This window comes from Lepisma saccharinum, chromosome 2, assembly GCF_977018435.1.
Source record: "Lepisma saccharinum chromosome 2, izLepSacc3.1, whole genome shotgun sequence".
In the NCBI taxonomy this organism is placed as follows: domain Eukaryota; kingdom Metazoa; phylum Arthropoda; class Insecta; order Zygentoma; family Lepismatidae; genus Lepisma; species Lepisma saccharinum.
Window position 1 is genome coordinate 24,930,087 of NC_139230.1, and position 16,770 is coordinate 24,946,856.

Here is a 16,770-nt window from a genome sequence, read left to right on the forward strand (position 1 = left end):
CCTGTGGACTATTAACTCAGAACCACTGCCATATTAGAAAAGTGACAACAACAATGACATATTCTCAGGTGGTACATGTTACATTTAGCACTGACAAGCTATGTTTGAATTAGTTCTTACTTCTTATTCTAGCCACAGGTGATGGCACCAATGTGTCTGCGCTCTTGAAAAAAAAAACAGTAATAAAAGAGAGAGAGAGAGAGAGAGAGAGAGAGAGAATGGGAAAGAAAAGAAGACAGAGCAAAATAACACCAGAACTAACACAGGAAATGTTTATGTTTTCCCACATTATAACATTCAATGTTCATGGTGCCAATAAAGTAAAATACTATAAAATTTTCCTGAATTTTTACATTTTCTCGCATTTTAAGTTCTTTTTTCAATGTGGTCCCCTGAAAAACATAAAATCGAGATTTCACTGTATTTTCAGAAGTCCCATTAACTTTTCCAAGTAGGTACAAAACATTTCATGATTTGCTTTCACAAACACAGAATGTGATGGGCACACAAGGGTACCTTTCTTTTCAGCTTTGCAGATCAATACACTATAAATTGCAGAGTTCTTTCAGTACTTACTGTTACCTTTTAGTCTAACAAATACATTATCCTACCTTATTATGACTTCCTTGACAGGTTCTTGTTAAGAGAGATAATTTGTCCCTGACATGTAAAATCCACAGGATTTCAATAAATGTTCTAATTTTGAGGAATGTTTCTGTAACGGAATGTGGTAATTCAGATAAATCTGGTGCATCAGCAACGCATGGTTCAATTTTAATTCGAAGATTTTCAAGACTTGCAGCTATGTCATCTTGAACCTTTAAAGAAAAAGATTTAGGTTAGGGTGTTACTTTCTGCTATACAAAAACATACACATACAGGGTGTGGCAACTAAAAACAAAACTCTTTCGGGCAACAAAGTCGATTTAATACATGTTGTTCTACAACTCAAAGCATTTCAGGAAATTAGCATGAGTGGCAGTTTCATGAAGTTTCTTGACAAGAACAGTTCATTTTGTGAATAGCACACCTGTGAGGTGAGGCAAATGAAACTGATGGTCAAAGAACCATCAAACCATCCTCAGGACATCAACATCGCCATGTTGAAGAACATCATCCAGATTATGGCAGCTGGGATTCCTCAGGCAACTCTGACCTGAGTTATGCTAAGCTTCAGAGAATATCTACACGAATGTGTTTGCAATAATGGTGGCCACCTCACAGGTGCGTTATTCAAAAAATGAATTGTCCTTGTCAAGAAACTGCATGAAACTCCCACTCGTGCTATTTTCGTAAAATGCTTTCAGATGTGGTACAACATGTATTAAATTGACTTACTTGCATGAAAGAGTTTTGTCTTTATTTCTAACTAGCTGATTGCCTGATGTTGCCGTAGTATTTACTTATCCAAATCTTGTATTGGACAGGAAAATAATGAATTCTAACTATAGTGTAAAATGAGTGTCACTATTCATCTTAGCGACCCCGAAAACTATGGATTCCACACTAATATCAGTCATTTTACATGTCACGCCCTTCCCACCACCACCCCTTGGGGTGCCAGGGGTGTCTTGGAGTTGAACAGCATTGGGAGTGTCAGTATTCATCTTAGCGACCCCGTAAACTATGGATTCCACACTAATATCGGTCGTTTTACATATCACCCCCTTCCCACCCCCACCCCTAAAGGTGTCAGGGGTGTCTTGGAGTAGAACGGCATTGGGAGTGTCACTATTCATCTTAGCAATCACGTAAACTATGGATTCCACACTATAGCCTGACAAGTTAAGTCCCGATATCCGCAGATCACTGCACTGAGCACTGAGCACTTCCTATTACGTCATCCTCCCCACCACTCTTCTACTCACTGGTCTGGCGTTGAGAGTACCAGTGTTGCCAACTCAGCAATATTAAGCTAAAACAAATATGACAAACAATTTTCACTGTTTAGCATGACAGTGCATGCAGGCTCCTATTATATCAGTGGTTCATTTTATTTAACCTGGCCTTTGAAAATGCATGCGGTGCGCCGATCGTAAACTGTAGTATTACGCACATGCGTTAAGGTTTATAACGAAGAGAAACTACAGGGCGAATGACTTCATTTTCTGAATGCAACATCGAGCAGTGGGCAGGTTTTTTTTTTATTTATTTATTTAAACTGAGTGGAGTGGTGGTTCGTTTGTTTATCGTACAACAATCACTACGAGAACGCAAGCTGATAACACGCTTGCCTGTGTTCTTTTCTAAAGCATTGAAATGTTCATGCTCTTTACTCTTGGCTGCAAGATTCTTACTTTGAAACAGATGGACTTATGGACGAGCGTGTAGATGAACTGTTAATTAGACTTGGTGAAGCCGATTCAGACACGGACACAGATTCATCGGTAGACACAAATTCGGATGAGTGGGAGAGTGAAACTGAAGAAGGAGAACTGGAAAACATTTAGAAGGTTTCATTCTTCATTTTTCTATCGTTTTATTTCATACATTTCTTATGCTGGTAAGAAATATCCCTAATATAACTTAATTCATTTAAGGTTTAAAGGGAAAATATCAAAATGTATTTAGAATTTAGCATAATCAATAGGTATCATAGGTGACGGGATACTAATTCATGCCTTTCAAATTCAAGTTTCGTTGAAAATTCTCAGACTATTCCGCTCCCTCCAGGTTGCAACACTGCGAACGAACATCGCCGCAGACAATGGAGTGGGGAAATGTGATGTGAGGTACGCAACAATGGATTGCAGCGTCTTGTTTTTAAACTTGTCAAGTTATAATATCGGTCATTTTCGGAACACAAAGTCATATCAGCCTGAATGTTAGACAACCCGAGAAACAGTATCGTTGTGCGGATTGCATAGTCACGAATGTCTGTTTGTGCTGAATTTAATATCGGTGATTTTAGATTATTTTTACATGTCACCCCTTCCGAACCAAACCCTAGGGATGTCAGGGGTGTCTTACCTCAAAAATATTCTTTCCAGATTACAAGTGATACATGTACCAAGTTTGGTTGAAATTGCTCCAGGTGTTCGAGAGTTAATGCCGGAACAAACAAACACAAACACACACACACACTTTTTTTATACATATATTGATAGATTAAAAACCATCAAGTTCAGTTGCCACACCCTGTATATACGAGGAGGTATCAAAAAGTTTTGCCTGTTGAGGTATAATTTGTTTAATAATGGAAAGATTGAAACAATGAACATACATATAGTTTGCCTGTAGTGTCCTCTACTCAGAGTTACCCTTCCACATAGTTGCCATCACATTCGATGCATTTGTGCCAGTGTTTTATCCAGCCCTCAAAACCAGTTTGGAAAAATTCCACAGAACACTCCCTGCCCCATTGTTCAGAGCTGTTTTAACCTGCTGTAGGTCATCGAATCTCATGCTACAGAGCACAGACTTAGCTCAGACTTAAGTAGTTAAGTTCAAAGTGGGAGAAACCGAAAGTGTAGACATGACGAGGAGTGGCAGGCCATCAACATTGTTGACCGACGATAACCACTACAGGGATGATGAGCTCATTCGAGGAGATAGACACATCACCATCCACGAAATTTCTGATGCAGTGCACATGTCCTATGGGTCAGCACATGCAATGATTGAGAGTATGGGATACCATAAAGTCTGACTAATGTCTGTGCTTCATGGCATGAGATTCGATGACCTACAGGAGGTTAAAACAGCTCTGAACAGTTGGGCAGGGAGTGTTCTGTGGAATCTTTCCAAACTGGTTTTGAGGGCTGGATAAAATGCTGGCACAAATGCATTGAATGTGATGGCAACTATGTGGAAGGGTAACTCTGAGTAGAGGACACTACAGGCAAAACTTTCTGATACCCCCTTGTACAAACAGGTGAGACCCAAGAAAGATAACCAAAGAAAAGAGAGTGTGAGTGAATGTGTTTGAATGAAACCTGAACAAGGCTACTCCGTAACTTCCCCTACTAAAATACCAGCCCCCAAAACATCTATCTGTACCCTTCACTCCCCCACCACCACCACTAGCAGTCTCACTCCAATGGTCACACATTTCAACAAGCCTGGATAGAGATGCCATATGCATGTATAAATAAAAAATGAAAGGAGGCAATAAACACTTACCACACAAAATTAAAATTTCTATATTTCGCAGCTTGGTCACATGTTCACTTGAGAAATTAATCAATATTCTGAACTCTTTAATTGTTACAATGTTCAAGCATTGTTATGGGTGGTAATGACTCAGTTGGTCTGACAGCTTAAAGTGGGTCAACTGAGTCACTGGGCTCCACTGGGGACTCCCACCAGGAATCAAACCCATGATAATATCCCAGAACAAGTAACAAGACTGATAATGTAAGAAATAAAATCCAAAAGCAAATTCAAGAATGAAAGTAAAAACTGCTTGAAATAAAATCCTCAGTTGTGCTTTCTAAGGGTTAGTTTGAGTTTTCAGTTTAGGTTTAAAGTCCACTTTATGCACAGGAAGGCTAATCAGGACTGGAACTAGTACAGCCCCTGGCCATATTATTAGACGCACCACAATTTTTTTTGAAAATAATAGTTTTGAAGGGGAAAATTATGCAAAATTCAACATTAGTTGTCTGAAAAATTTCCTGTATGTTATTTGAACTCTGGCAAATATGAGTAATACGTACAAATGCACTTTCTTGCACAACATTGATAACAATAATTGTAATAGTAATAATAATACATAGTAATGTAATTCGACACAGTGGACAATTTTAACAGTTCGCTTACTTTTCACATGTAAAATGTTGCAATAGGTTTCTTTGTGGCTGAACTTTGATTATTGTAATGAACAATATGAAAAGAGGAGGTTCTGTTGTTACAAACAATACCACCAACACCAAGCGTCGTCGTTGTTGAACGAACATGCCGCAGTTCAATTCAAGCTGAGTTGAGAGGAGGACGTCTTGAGAATTGTGAATCGTATTTGTTCTAAATTTTGCAGTGATATTGTTTTTGTACACTGTCAGTATATATTTTTTTAATTTAATTATTAACTTTAGGGAGTCATGGGTAAAAAAGTGACTTGACACCGAGAAAGATGGCTGAAATTAAGGCACTAATAAAGACAAAAATGTTCTCCAATCGTGAGATTTCTCGACGATCTGATGTGTCTGAAGCATCGGTGAGGCAAATAAAGAAGAAAATTTAATATGGTGGACAGTGTGAGCCACAAAAGGACAGATGTGGATGTAAAACAAGTTTTACTCCAAGATCCTTACGCTGTTTGAAGAACATTTGCCTCATGAATAGATCTGCGAGTACAAAGGAACTTAAAGATAAACTTGAAAAGAGTGGTGTTCGTGCATCTCAAAGAACAGTAAGGCGTAAGCTCCCTGATATGAACCTGAAGGCACTCAGACCTACTAAGAAGCCAAAATTAACTCCTGCTATGATTCATAAACGTTTTCGTTGGGCAAAAGCTCGCAAAGAAAAAGATTTGAACTTTTGGAGATCTGTTTGCTTTAGTGACGATTGCACGTTTGAAATCTTGGGGAATAAATCTGTTTGTGAGAAGACATCCAGGTGGAAAATACAATCCTGATTGTGTTGTGCAGACTATCAAACATCCGATAAAAGTTATGATTTGGTCAGTCATTTGTGGCAAAGGTACAGGACGTCTGTATTTCATTCAAGGAACAATGAGGCAAGAACAGTATAGGGAAGTGCTTAGAAGAAAGTTGCAACCTCAAGCAAGGGAATGGTTCCCAAATGAAAAACCTTTCGTATTCATGCAGGATGGAGCCTCATAATAAAATAAATAAATCAATAAAACAGTTTCTACAGAGTGAAAATGTTCCTCTCTTGTCCTGGCCGGGAAACTCTCCAGATATTTAACCAATTGAAAATGTTTGGTACCTAGTGAAAAAAGAAGTGGCAAAGCAAACAATTACGACGAGAATTGGCCTAATTGAAAAAATAATTCAAGTGTGGATTCACCATCCTCATATGAAAGAGACAGAGCAAGCATGTATTGATAGTATGGCAAAATTAATCCAAGCACTGATAAAGACCAAAGGCGGCTAAACCAAATATTAAAATTGACTTCCAGTCATATGTACATATTATATAGCTAATATTCAAGAAACACAGTAAGAAATTATATTTGTAACTATTAATTTATCAAGTAATTGTTGTTTTTTATTAAGGTTCACATGAAATCAATGTAATATTTCATGTAATAAAACATAAATAAAATAAATAGAGAAAAACCAAAAAATAGACAAGATAATAAGATCCTTAAAATTTTGCATACAATTTGGAGGTGCGTCTAATAATTTGGCCATGGGCTGTATAAGTGGGATCTGAACTAATTGTCTCTCCACCAGGTATCAAACTCAGGACCCCTTGATTACAAGGCGATGATGTTACCACTACGCCATCGGGGAGACGGAAGGGTTGGTGAACAGAATGATAGCATATCAACAGACAGCTGCATTAATTGTAACCAAAATGAAAAATTCATATTTCCTATACCCATCACTAGATGCAATATAAATATTTGGGAAATGAAATTTTGGCTGATACATTTAAAATACTGATATAAAATTTACCGAAACCAATAACCGACATTTTATCGATCCAATATGAAATTCAAAATGGTCATTGAAGATCTGAATGGTTCAATGGCCTCCTTAATAAATGTGTGTTTCGAGGTGACTGTTGCATATTTAGACACTTCTTTAAAAAAAGTAGGGCAAGGAGATTATCCATAAAAATTATAACAAAATGGCAGAATTTTGCACTAAATTGTAAGATATTTATAGATATGTATATCGGATCGGTAAAAAAATTTGAAAATTTTACTGATAAATCGATATACCGGTATGCCTACATCAGCCGATATTGAGAGAGTACCAATTAATCTGTCTTATCCCTAGTAAATATAACTGGACATCACAACTGAAATGAACTGGCAATATTTTTCATCTCACAATAGAAGTATGAATTTTCTCTCCTCTCTTACAGTCGAAAGTATACTTATATTTTATGCCTATTTTACACCAAAATCCAGGAAAACAGAATATATAAAAATATCTATCAGTATTTGCCGACATAGATATATCAGTTTATTGGTAAAATTACTTCTAGTTTATATTGCTACTTAATCGCTACCAGCAAAAAAATTATTAGTCCACCCCTACAAAAATATTACAAAAATCTAACTTACAATGTGTTTCTTAACCCGGTTACACCCTTTTAAAAGAGTGTAATACCATACTGAGAACAACCACATCAATCTTGATCCACGAAGAAGAGTCAGTATGCGCTGAACTGTATCACATATATTTCTTCGCACTAGAGATTCACCTTCCATATTTTTACTCTTCAAAGCATCTGCATGGTTGGTAACATTAGATTTGTGTTTGGAATAAATAGGTGAAGCAGGTAAATATAAGTCCTCATCAACAAGCATTGTCAAAGATGACACATTCTCCTTTAAGTTTTTCACCAGATGATGTAGCATAGAAGGAACTTCATTGACATTCAGTAACAAACTGGCAATCAGAACATCTGGAAGGCCTCTCTCCATGATGCTTAGATCTTCGAGTGGTGCAAATTTAAGCCCATTGAACTTTGCGTTCAGTACTGCTTGAGGTGTTAAATCCTCTGGAAACTGGTACAACCCCCTAAACATGAAGTACACAGAAAATTTAGTTGTTAGCATAATTACATATCAATGAAAAATATGTAAATTATTATTTCAAATCCATCTTATGCTGCAAAAAATCCAAGTTTCTTTCAAGTTAATTTTATGCTCAGATAGGTTGCTTGGGATCAAATCTGGGACCCCTTAACTACAAGGTGACCACTATGTGATCAGAGAAGCCAAATTCCATATAACACTGAAGTTTATCTTAAACTATATTTTCATTTTAAATTTGCCATGGAAAAATCTGGCATTTTAGTGAGCACTTCATAATACATATGCACCACCATTTGACAAAAAAGAATGTGCCACATAATTGATAAGAAAGTAAGGTTCACACAATTTTTTTGGAGTAAAAACTGAAGGTTAGGAGTATGTGGAATATAAAATTAAAATAAACTTGACTATATATCTTAAGATTTGAGGAAATCAAACAATCCATTCCTTGGCAATCAGATGTTATCCATTAAACTATTTTCATACCATAAGAGTATACACTGAAATCCAATGTATTATTTATTATCTGATGGAAAATAACAACATCTACAGGTAAAAAAAGAACACAAGCATTCTTAAAATATAAAGAAAACATAACTATAATTTTTAATAGAGAAATAATTGTTTAATGTTATAGTGATATACTTGCCCATAATTTTACTGATCTGTCTTTAAATAGTCTTTATTGAATGCATAATTTGGTTATTGTTGTTTGCTATTGTGAGTATAAATATATAATCTGTGTACCTTGATTTTATTTTAAACGATTATAAATATCCAGTTTGTTTTGTAAGTCAAAACCCATCAGAATCATAGTCACTTACAATTATCAATAGGTGAATGAATTATTCAAGGTTTTCATTGCAATTTCAGCATAGTGAAAGAGTAAAAACTCAATACTGTGAAAACATTGTCTAATCAATAAACCAGAGGAGAGACATATTAATCGAAACTGCCATTTTGTTATTTCTTATGAATATTATATACCCTGGATTTGTAAAGTAAATGTCTGAGTTTGAGTTTTGGTTTCAAGTCCACTTTATGCACAGAAAGGCTAATTGAGACTGGACCTACAGTTTAAAGTTGGATCCGAACCATCATGTGACTCCACCGGGTTCGAACCCGGGACAAGGTGATGATGTTACAACTACGCCATTGGAGAGGCTAAAGTAGATGTCTACACAGTTTGTAATCCTAAGGCAAAGCCTATTGCAGTTACTTGGTTATATACATCAAATGAGATGGTGAATAACCAGGATGATTGATTCATGGAACATTTGAAATTTTATATCAGATTGGTACAATGTCAAAATTTTAGGGCTGAGTTGATACCATTTTGAACAAATACTGATGCTGATTGCAGATTATCATTCACACAGATGTTTGAAAAATGTAGCAATTAAAAGTTGATGAAAATATTGATTAATATTAACATGTAAGTATTCCACTGTAATTATATGCATCAATTTACCAGAGTTTTGTTTTTATAAGTTATTCAATAATTACATCTGGATATTAAGAGATGCCATTTGATCACAAAATCCATTTCTCACACAAAACTGTGCAAAATCAATGAAAACTTCAAATTATGAATAATTTTCTGATAATTTGAATCTGCAAAAGTGTTGCATGACATTTTAGTGGACCTTTAAAATACACAAACTTCACAGATGTTTATGCCAGTATTTGAAATAAATTGAAAAAGATACTATTTGATACTGGTATCAGCCAATATTGATACACTTAGCCCTAGTAAATTTTATATTAGTGGTTTATTGCTATCAATAAGAACTTCATATTGGTCTATTCCTATAATAAACTATAATTTATGATTTGTATGACATTTGTGCAAATTACTCACCCAGAGGAAGTGGATGCTACATTACTCAAAATTCCAATTAAAATGGAAGACTTCCATTGGCCTACTTTATTTGCAAACCATGCTCCCTCCTCAAAAGATCCAGTTAGAAGAAAGAGAAATAAAACAGTGCTTGGAGTCCATGTGCATTCCATATCTTGGTCCATGATTAAGTTAGTAAAATATTCAGGCAAAAGTGATTCAAGCCTTGTGCCTACATAAAAGCACAGTTGAACATGTTGAGTATCAAATATATATATTCATACACAGAAATATTCAGCTTTACACAGTTCTCATAATAAATTAAAATCAATCTGAAAGCATCAAAGTTACATGTATCCAAATTAGCAACAAGTGTGGGGTGAAAGAAAGAGACCTTTCTTTGTACTCATTAAAAAAAAAAAATGTTGTGAAGGTTGATAATGGCTTACATGTGTACAATGCATATGAGAGAAGTATGTAAGATTGGAGTGTTCAAAGATGAGAGTGGTCAAACATGAAAGTACAAGATAAATGGAAGAGAGAATATAGTCTACTTAAAAGATGGGAATTTTTTCCCCAAATATCTAGATATATTAATTCAAAGCACCATTTACTACTGGGATTCATGAATGCAAGAGAAAGTTAATAATGGGAGAAGAATAATATATTGTGGTATTTATGGGTTTATGAGCTTTTATGGTAAAATTGGCTCAATTTGCACCACATTAAGTCAGATTCACCAGTACTGGCATTTTTTCCAGTGACATTGCATATCAGATAATTACATTACCAGTAAGCTTTGTATACTATATTAGTGTGAAGAATAACTTCAATTTGAATTATACAAAAATTATACTGAGATGGGAAAAAGTTGACACGGAAAATGTGGTTTTCATTAATCCATGAGTAATATTTAATGTGTTGTTTGATTAGTATTGTGTTACATCATGTTAATTTATTGGCAATCATTCTTCTTCAATATCTCAAGTTAAAATATGGCACAGACAATCATTACAATTACAACACACACATGTATACTAATATAATATAATGTACTATATACTAAAATTTAGCACATACTGTTGTTGCTATTGCAAAGAATCAACAATCTATTACATGAAAATAACATTTAACATAAACTTTGAACACAACATTTAATAATCACTAACCAATGAAAACCAACTAACTAATCAGGAATATTAAATAGTTGTAATTTAAAAACAAGTATGCATTACTGTGTACCAGTACAGCTGGTTTTATCACAATGTGATACCATACATTATCACCTTCTGTCAAGTTTATTATCAAATAATGGGAGAGAAAACATGAAAAATTATTCTTAAGCTTAAGTTTTCAAAATTGCTTGAAAATTAATTAAGAAACATAATTGGTCAAGTTTTGGGAAATGCAAGACGTGTTAATTAATGAATACAGAGAAACTAGTGAGTAGTACGTTTCTCTGTATTTATGGTTAAATTCTTTCTAATTAGCATTAATTTTAGTAATCTAAAAATTAAAAACTAACCTTGTCCCATATTCTGATCAAGTAAAGATGTCTGCAATCGAACTTTTAAAGGTGATGAAATGCACACAGGTAGAGAAGCACAATAAGTAGCAATTATTCTTGCAACACTTAATAACAGTAAATCAACATCAGGTCTCAAAGTGTTCATGTATGACTCTTCATTGGCAGATAAAATTTCGTCACCTGAATTGGTTCCATTCATCTTGCTGGCATGAAAAAACAGAACCCAGTCTATGAACAAGGACATACCAAACAGTTTCTTCATAAACACACAACTATATAAAACTGAGTGTTGAAGAATTATAAGGGTCTTCAGTTCAACCTTAGTCAAGTCTTGTTTCTTCATCAGCCTCTCAATTTCGACCAACCACATGTGAACTGCCTCTTTTACATTTCCATTAGCATACATGAGTTCTGCCTCCTGTCTGCAAGTCGGAACATTTAAATCTGCTGACTCTTTCAACTTTTCTGTTAAAAACTTAATGCATTCATCACATTTATCCACTAAGTCCTCACAAGTCATGTTATCCTTACAAGCTTCGTACCAATACTTCAGTTTGACAAGCAAATTCCTCCAAAATGTCACCATGCGATAAGCAAGCATGTAGGGTGCAGATGGTAAAACTACTGCTCCTTGGTCATCAGATATACATACAGATTGCTGCTTATGAACAGCAAAATCAACCATTACATTGGAGGGGATATTTTCGTTTATTGGTAACTTATACATTCCAAGTATTTTCTCTGATAATTTTATGCATCTAAATTCTTTGAGCAATAATTTGAACTTTAATGTCCATCTAGGCTCACTGGCGAATACTGATGTTATAATCTCTACTATTTTGTCTAGCAGCATAAGGGTATAGCTTATCATATGAGCTGTTGGGATGAGGCAATTTGTCCGATCCAAAAAAGTAGCATATGTTGTGGATATTGCCTGTGCTTTATGTAAAGATAACTTCTGAGATTCTAAAATAAATGGAAAAATATAAAATATTATTAAATTCTGGAGAAAAACAAGAAACAGGCACTATAATTTCATTGCAAATATTTACCAACTTATTGCTTGAACACATTTAGAAGGCATTGCAGATTGTTACATTGTTTAAAATGGTATGGTCAACTGTTGTTAGTAGTGTGCAGGAAAAGTAAATTATATTTTAGCACAGATATATCTTTAACTTAACAATTGATCTGTATTGGACCTTTGTAAGGCAGAAATAAGTGAAGCTGCCTCACTAGCTCAGGGATAGAGTAATGGTACTACATGCCACAGAGTCCTGGTGGTTAGTACATTGCTATGTTTCTATGATAGTATAATCTTAATTAAAAATAAACAGTTCTCTGGATGTTGCAATATTTGATAACAAAATACTAAAGAAGAAAATACTATAGCATGTGGGACACTCAACATATGAATACAGTGGAACCCTGATTTTACATTTTTTTTCCCTCCAATCAGCTAGCCACGTCCCAGAGAGAGGCCATTGCATAATAATTACATAATAATACGACAATAAGATTACATAATAATAAGACAATAAGATTACATAATAAAAGGATGTTTACCTCAGTCTTACATTTACCGTAACTCTCGTTTCTCACTTCATACATTTTCCCAAGCTGTGTCAATGTCATGAAAATTGCCAAAAGATCATCCTGCTGGCTGAGAAGGGTAGATGGAATCAGTAAACGCTTACAAAACAAATGAAAGTTTCCAAATTTCATGGGCTGCCTCTTATTTTATTTCACTTGAGAAAGAAAGATGGTATTGGCATTATACTGCAGTGTAGCCAGTGAGGGAATATGACAGACAACAGGCATTGGACAGCATTTGGGATGGAAAATATCATAAATATGTGTTTGGGATCGTAAGCATGAATGTAGGTTTGATTGAATTGGTATATTATATTTCACGTATATGCCCAGGGTGGGAATCAAACCTGGGGCTAAAGCACTCTGTGTGGAGGTTGGTAGATGTAGGTTACTGAATGGCTAGGCTAAGTCCACAGGCTATGGTGGAATGCATAACTGATATGTGCGTTCATTACCAGTGTTGGCACAAAGAGTTGGTGGATAATCCCAAATCTGAAAGTGTTGTGCAAAGTCAATCAAAGTGAGGTGTTGTGTTAGGTTAGGTTAGGTTGTCTTGTGTTGTTTTGTTTTGTGATGTTCTGGTACGTGTGCTTGCATGCCTGGCTGAAAAAAATTACACTAAAATGACAATATTGCAACCAACTTGAGCACTACAGATACCAGAGACTGTGGACATTTGTGTTTGTTTCATGTTCCATGCAGCTGAAATGTTGTTTTCTTGCAAACAAATCATAATCAATTTTCAGTATTAAATACCAAATACCCAAATTACAATTGTCACAGAACCACAGCAAAATTAATCATCGTTCAACGTATAAAACAGTAGAACTCACCACATTCAAAATTACACAGGTTTATTAATTCTTCTACAATTTTTGAAGAAAGAAATTGCCAGTTCTTTCCACACACATCCTCTGTATTAACCATAATCCATGCAACTATCATGTTCTCAAAGATATCATTAAAAACTATTGACAATGCATCCATATTACTATGGTTTCCACTATGAGCTTGAACAACAGTAGAAATGCTGGGTAGCACAATCGAGAGTATGCAGTCTTCTGTCAAATCTGGAAACCTGTGATCTGAAATACAATACACATTATTCATGATGGATACGGTAAACATGGTTTTAGTATGTGAAGTTTGGCATTTCCACATTGCGAGTTTGGATGTATGCTGATTAATTTAGAAGGCCCACTGCCTTCATTAACTGAAGTGGCATCTCGTCAGAGAACATCCAAACTTGCAACGTGGACAGCAAACTTCACATGTAAAATACACTTTTATTATGGTTCATTCACAAACTAACAGGAGGAAAATATTTTACACAATTAATATTAAAATGAAAGCCATATATCTGGGCACTTATAGCATAGCCATATAAAAAATCTAAAATTCCTAAATTTGTAGCTTTTTGTTTCTACGTAAATTAAAACCCATCAGAGTCATTGTCTAATGCAATATTAGAAAGATGAATATATTGTTCTTATTATATTCATTCATTCATTGAAAGCCATTTCTTCAAAAGCAAATGTTCCTGGGCCACATCACTTTCCATTTACTTCCTTACGTCAGCTTTTCTAGCTGAGTAACTCGCATCAAATGGGCATGAACCATGACTAAATTGGGAAGTGCATACAGCTGCACATCGAAGTGGCACTGTGTTCGACGATGGGTCGAAGAAGCAGAAAGACTCTTATGGCTTGGATCAAGGGCTTTCGGACTCGGTTCACACAAAGAATTGTGACATAGTAGCTACGGACATGCACTGTTCCCTCTTCCTCATGTAGTGTTGCAATCTTCCCACTCCTTGCTGAGTGACGAAGTAGAGAACAACCCATGCATCATTGCAAATTGAGGGATTTTTTCTCAGCAAGGGAAATTTTGATCTCTCTCACTTCACGCGGTTCTGAGCAAAGCATTGAAATCTGAATGAGGGTAGGTCAGGAAAGGAAGGGGAAAGGGCGTGGTATGTAGTGATGAGTGTATTCAACCATGAAAGACCAGATGCGATGAGTGGAATTCGTTGATACAGGTACTGGAAAAATAGTTTTATAAAATGTCAGCGGTTTGAATTAAAAACATTCACAATGTCATAGGAATTGGGGCATTTAGACGCTCGGACTTGTATTTGGAAATTCAATGAAAATTTCAAATAATCAGAGTTTAATCTTGTATTTTTGTCACAGAACAGTCAATCCAATTTGTTATTCAGTGCATATGAGAATCTGTAACTTGTACTATTATGTCTCAGACTTAACAATTTTTTTGTAAAGGTACTGGCAAGAACTAGTTGCATTTGATTAGGGTTTCGAGGATCCTCATTACAATGACTAAAGTGAATAAGTACATTAAAAATGGTAATTAACTTAAGTGTACGATGAAATGTTTATGTGGCATTAATTAATTTATTTATTTATTTCCTTCAACAGAGAAATTATCTCCTTTTACAGAAGGTAGTCAATAAAAATACAAATACAAAAACAAGAGAAAAACATAATATAACACATAGTGGCCGCGGTGGCTCAGTCGGTAACGCGTCTGACTACCATGCTAAAGGTCCCGGGTTCGATCCCCGGCCGGTTCAAATCCGGGAACTTTTCTAACGATGGAAGCGGCCCCGGCGCCCACCCAGCGTCGAATAACATGGGTACCTGGGGAAACCTGGGGGGTAAAGGCAGTCAGGGGTGTGGTGCTGATCACATCACCCCCACTCACGACCGGATCAAGAAAGTGTGGGGCGTTACCCCCACACCCCCTATACGCTTTCATGGCATGGTGCTAAGCACAGGGGAACACTTTACTTTACTTTTTTACTTTACGAGACATAACACAGGTAGAACACATACACAAATATAATGTAATATAAATTACTAAACTATACTATAGAATCATATAACACCCAATTAGCAATTTAGAAGCGCTTCACCCAAAACAATAAAGAACAAGACCAAAAAAACAAAAAAAACATGGCATTTTTATTCACATGCAGTGATATATTGCTAAGTATAACACTAAATCTTATAATTTATGTTGTAAACACTTGTCTTAATATTTTTTTGTACTCATTGATTGAGATACTAAAATCACGATTAGATTGCAATATAGATATTTTGTTGTACGCAAAGGACTTGGGTTTCTGATGAGACATACTTACATTGAAGAAAGATAATATACATTATTAAAACATGGCAATTAAACAAAATTCTGGCAATATTATTAACCCTTACAAACCATAGCAGTTTAGCTTTGTGAGTGATTTTGTCAGGTCATCGAATGCTGAATTTTCTACAGGTCACAAAAGAGACCAAACAACACATCTTCTCTCGTGATCAATTAAAAAAATTACTGGGGTATTTTGAATTTTTAATAAACCTTATTTTTTTTAATTTTCACGAAATATAACTCTGCTATCATCTCAGTATCAGGAAAAGGTGCATCATAACTTGGGTTGCAAATGCGATTAGCACAAATGGGCAGAAATAATTTGGTAGGAATAACAACACTTCTTCTGGACGTGAGACCAAGGTGCACACCTATAGACCCAGACCACCAGCTGCCACTGCCTCCAGAGACTGTCGAGTGTTGAAGTGGGTCATACAGTGTAATCATCAATCATCCATCGCTACCATCACACAGAAAATCCGAACTGCATCAGGATCTACTCCAAGCACCATGACTGTTCAGTGCGAGGTGCAGCAACTTGGTTTCCATGGCCAAGCAGCTGCCCATAAGCCAAACACCACCCAGGCAAATGGCAAACTCCCATCTCGCGTGGTGCAAGGAGCATTGAAACTGGACCGTAGAACAGTGGAAAACCATGGTACACAATGTGGCGATCCAATGGTAGGGTGTGGGTGTGGTGAACTACATCTACCAGCCTGTATAGTACCGACAATAAGATTCAGGGGTGGTGGGGTTACAGTGTGGTCATGTTTCTCCTGGAGGGGGCTTGGCCCCCTTGTTGCTTTACATGGCAATGTCACGGCACAAGCTTACATTGACATTTTAACAGCTTTCATGCTGCCTACCATCGAAGACCAGTTCGGGGATGACCATTGTGTCTTTCAACACGACCAAGCACCCATCCGTACTGCAGGGCTTCTGGGAGGAGTGATTTGACGACAA

General features: G+C 35.9%; 1 protein-coding gene across 1 annotated transcript in view; it reads right to left on the bottom strand.

The window, feature by feature from the left end:
* Positions 1-16,770, bottom strand: part of LOC145981499 (uncharacterized) — a 48,568-nt gene that overhangs the window by 24,244 nt on the left and 7,554 nt on the right. The window contains exons 5-9 of the mRNA XM_083114779.1: positions 13,473-13,724; positions 11,044-12,012; positions 9,540-9,750; positions 7,202-7,661; positions 612-818 (exon numbers count right to left, since the gene is read on the bottom strand). Of these exons, the coding sequence (XP_082970905.1) occupies positions 612-818; positions 7,202-7,661; positions 9,540-9,750; positions 11,044-12,012; positions 13,473-13,724 (2,099 nt within the window). The remainder of the gene's footprint in view (positions 1-611; positions 819-7,201; positions 7,662-9,539; positions 9,751-11,043; positions 12,013-13,472; positions 13,725-16,770) is intronic.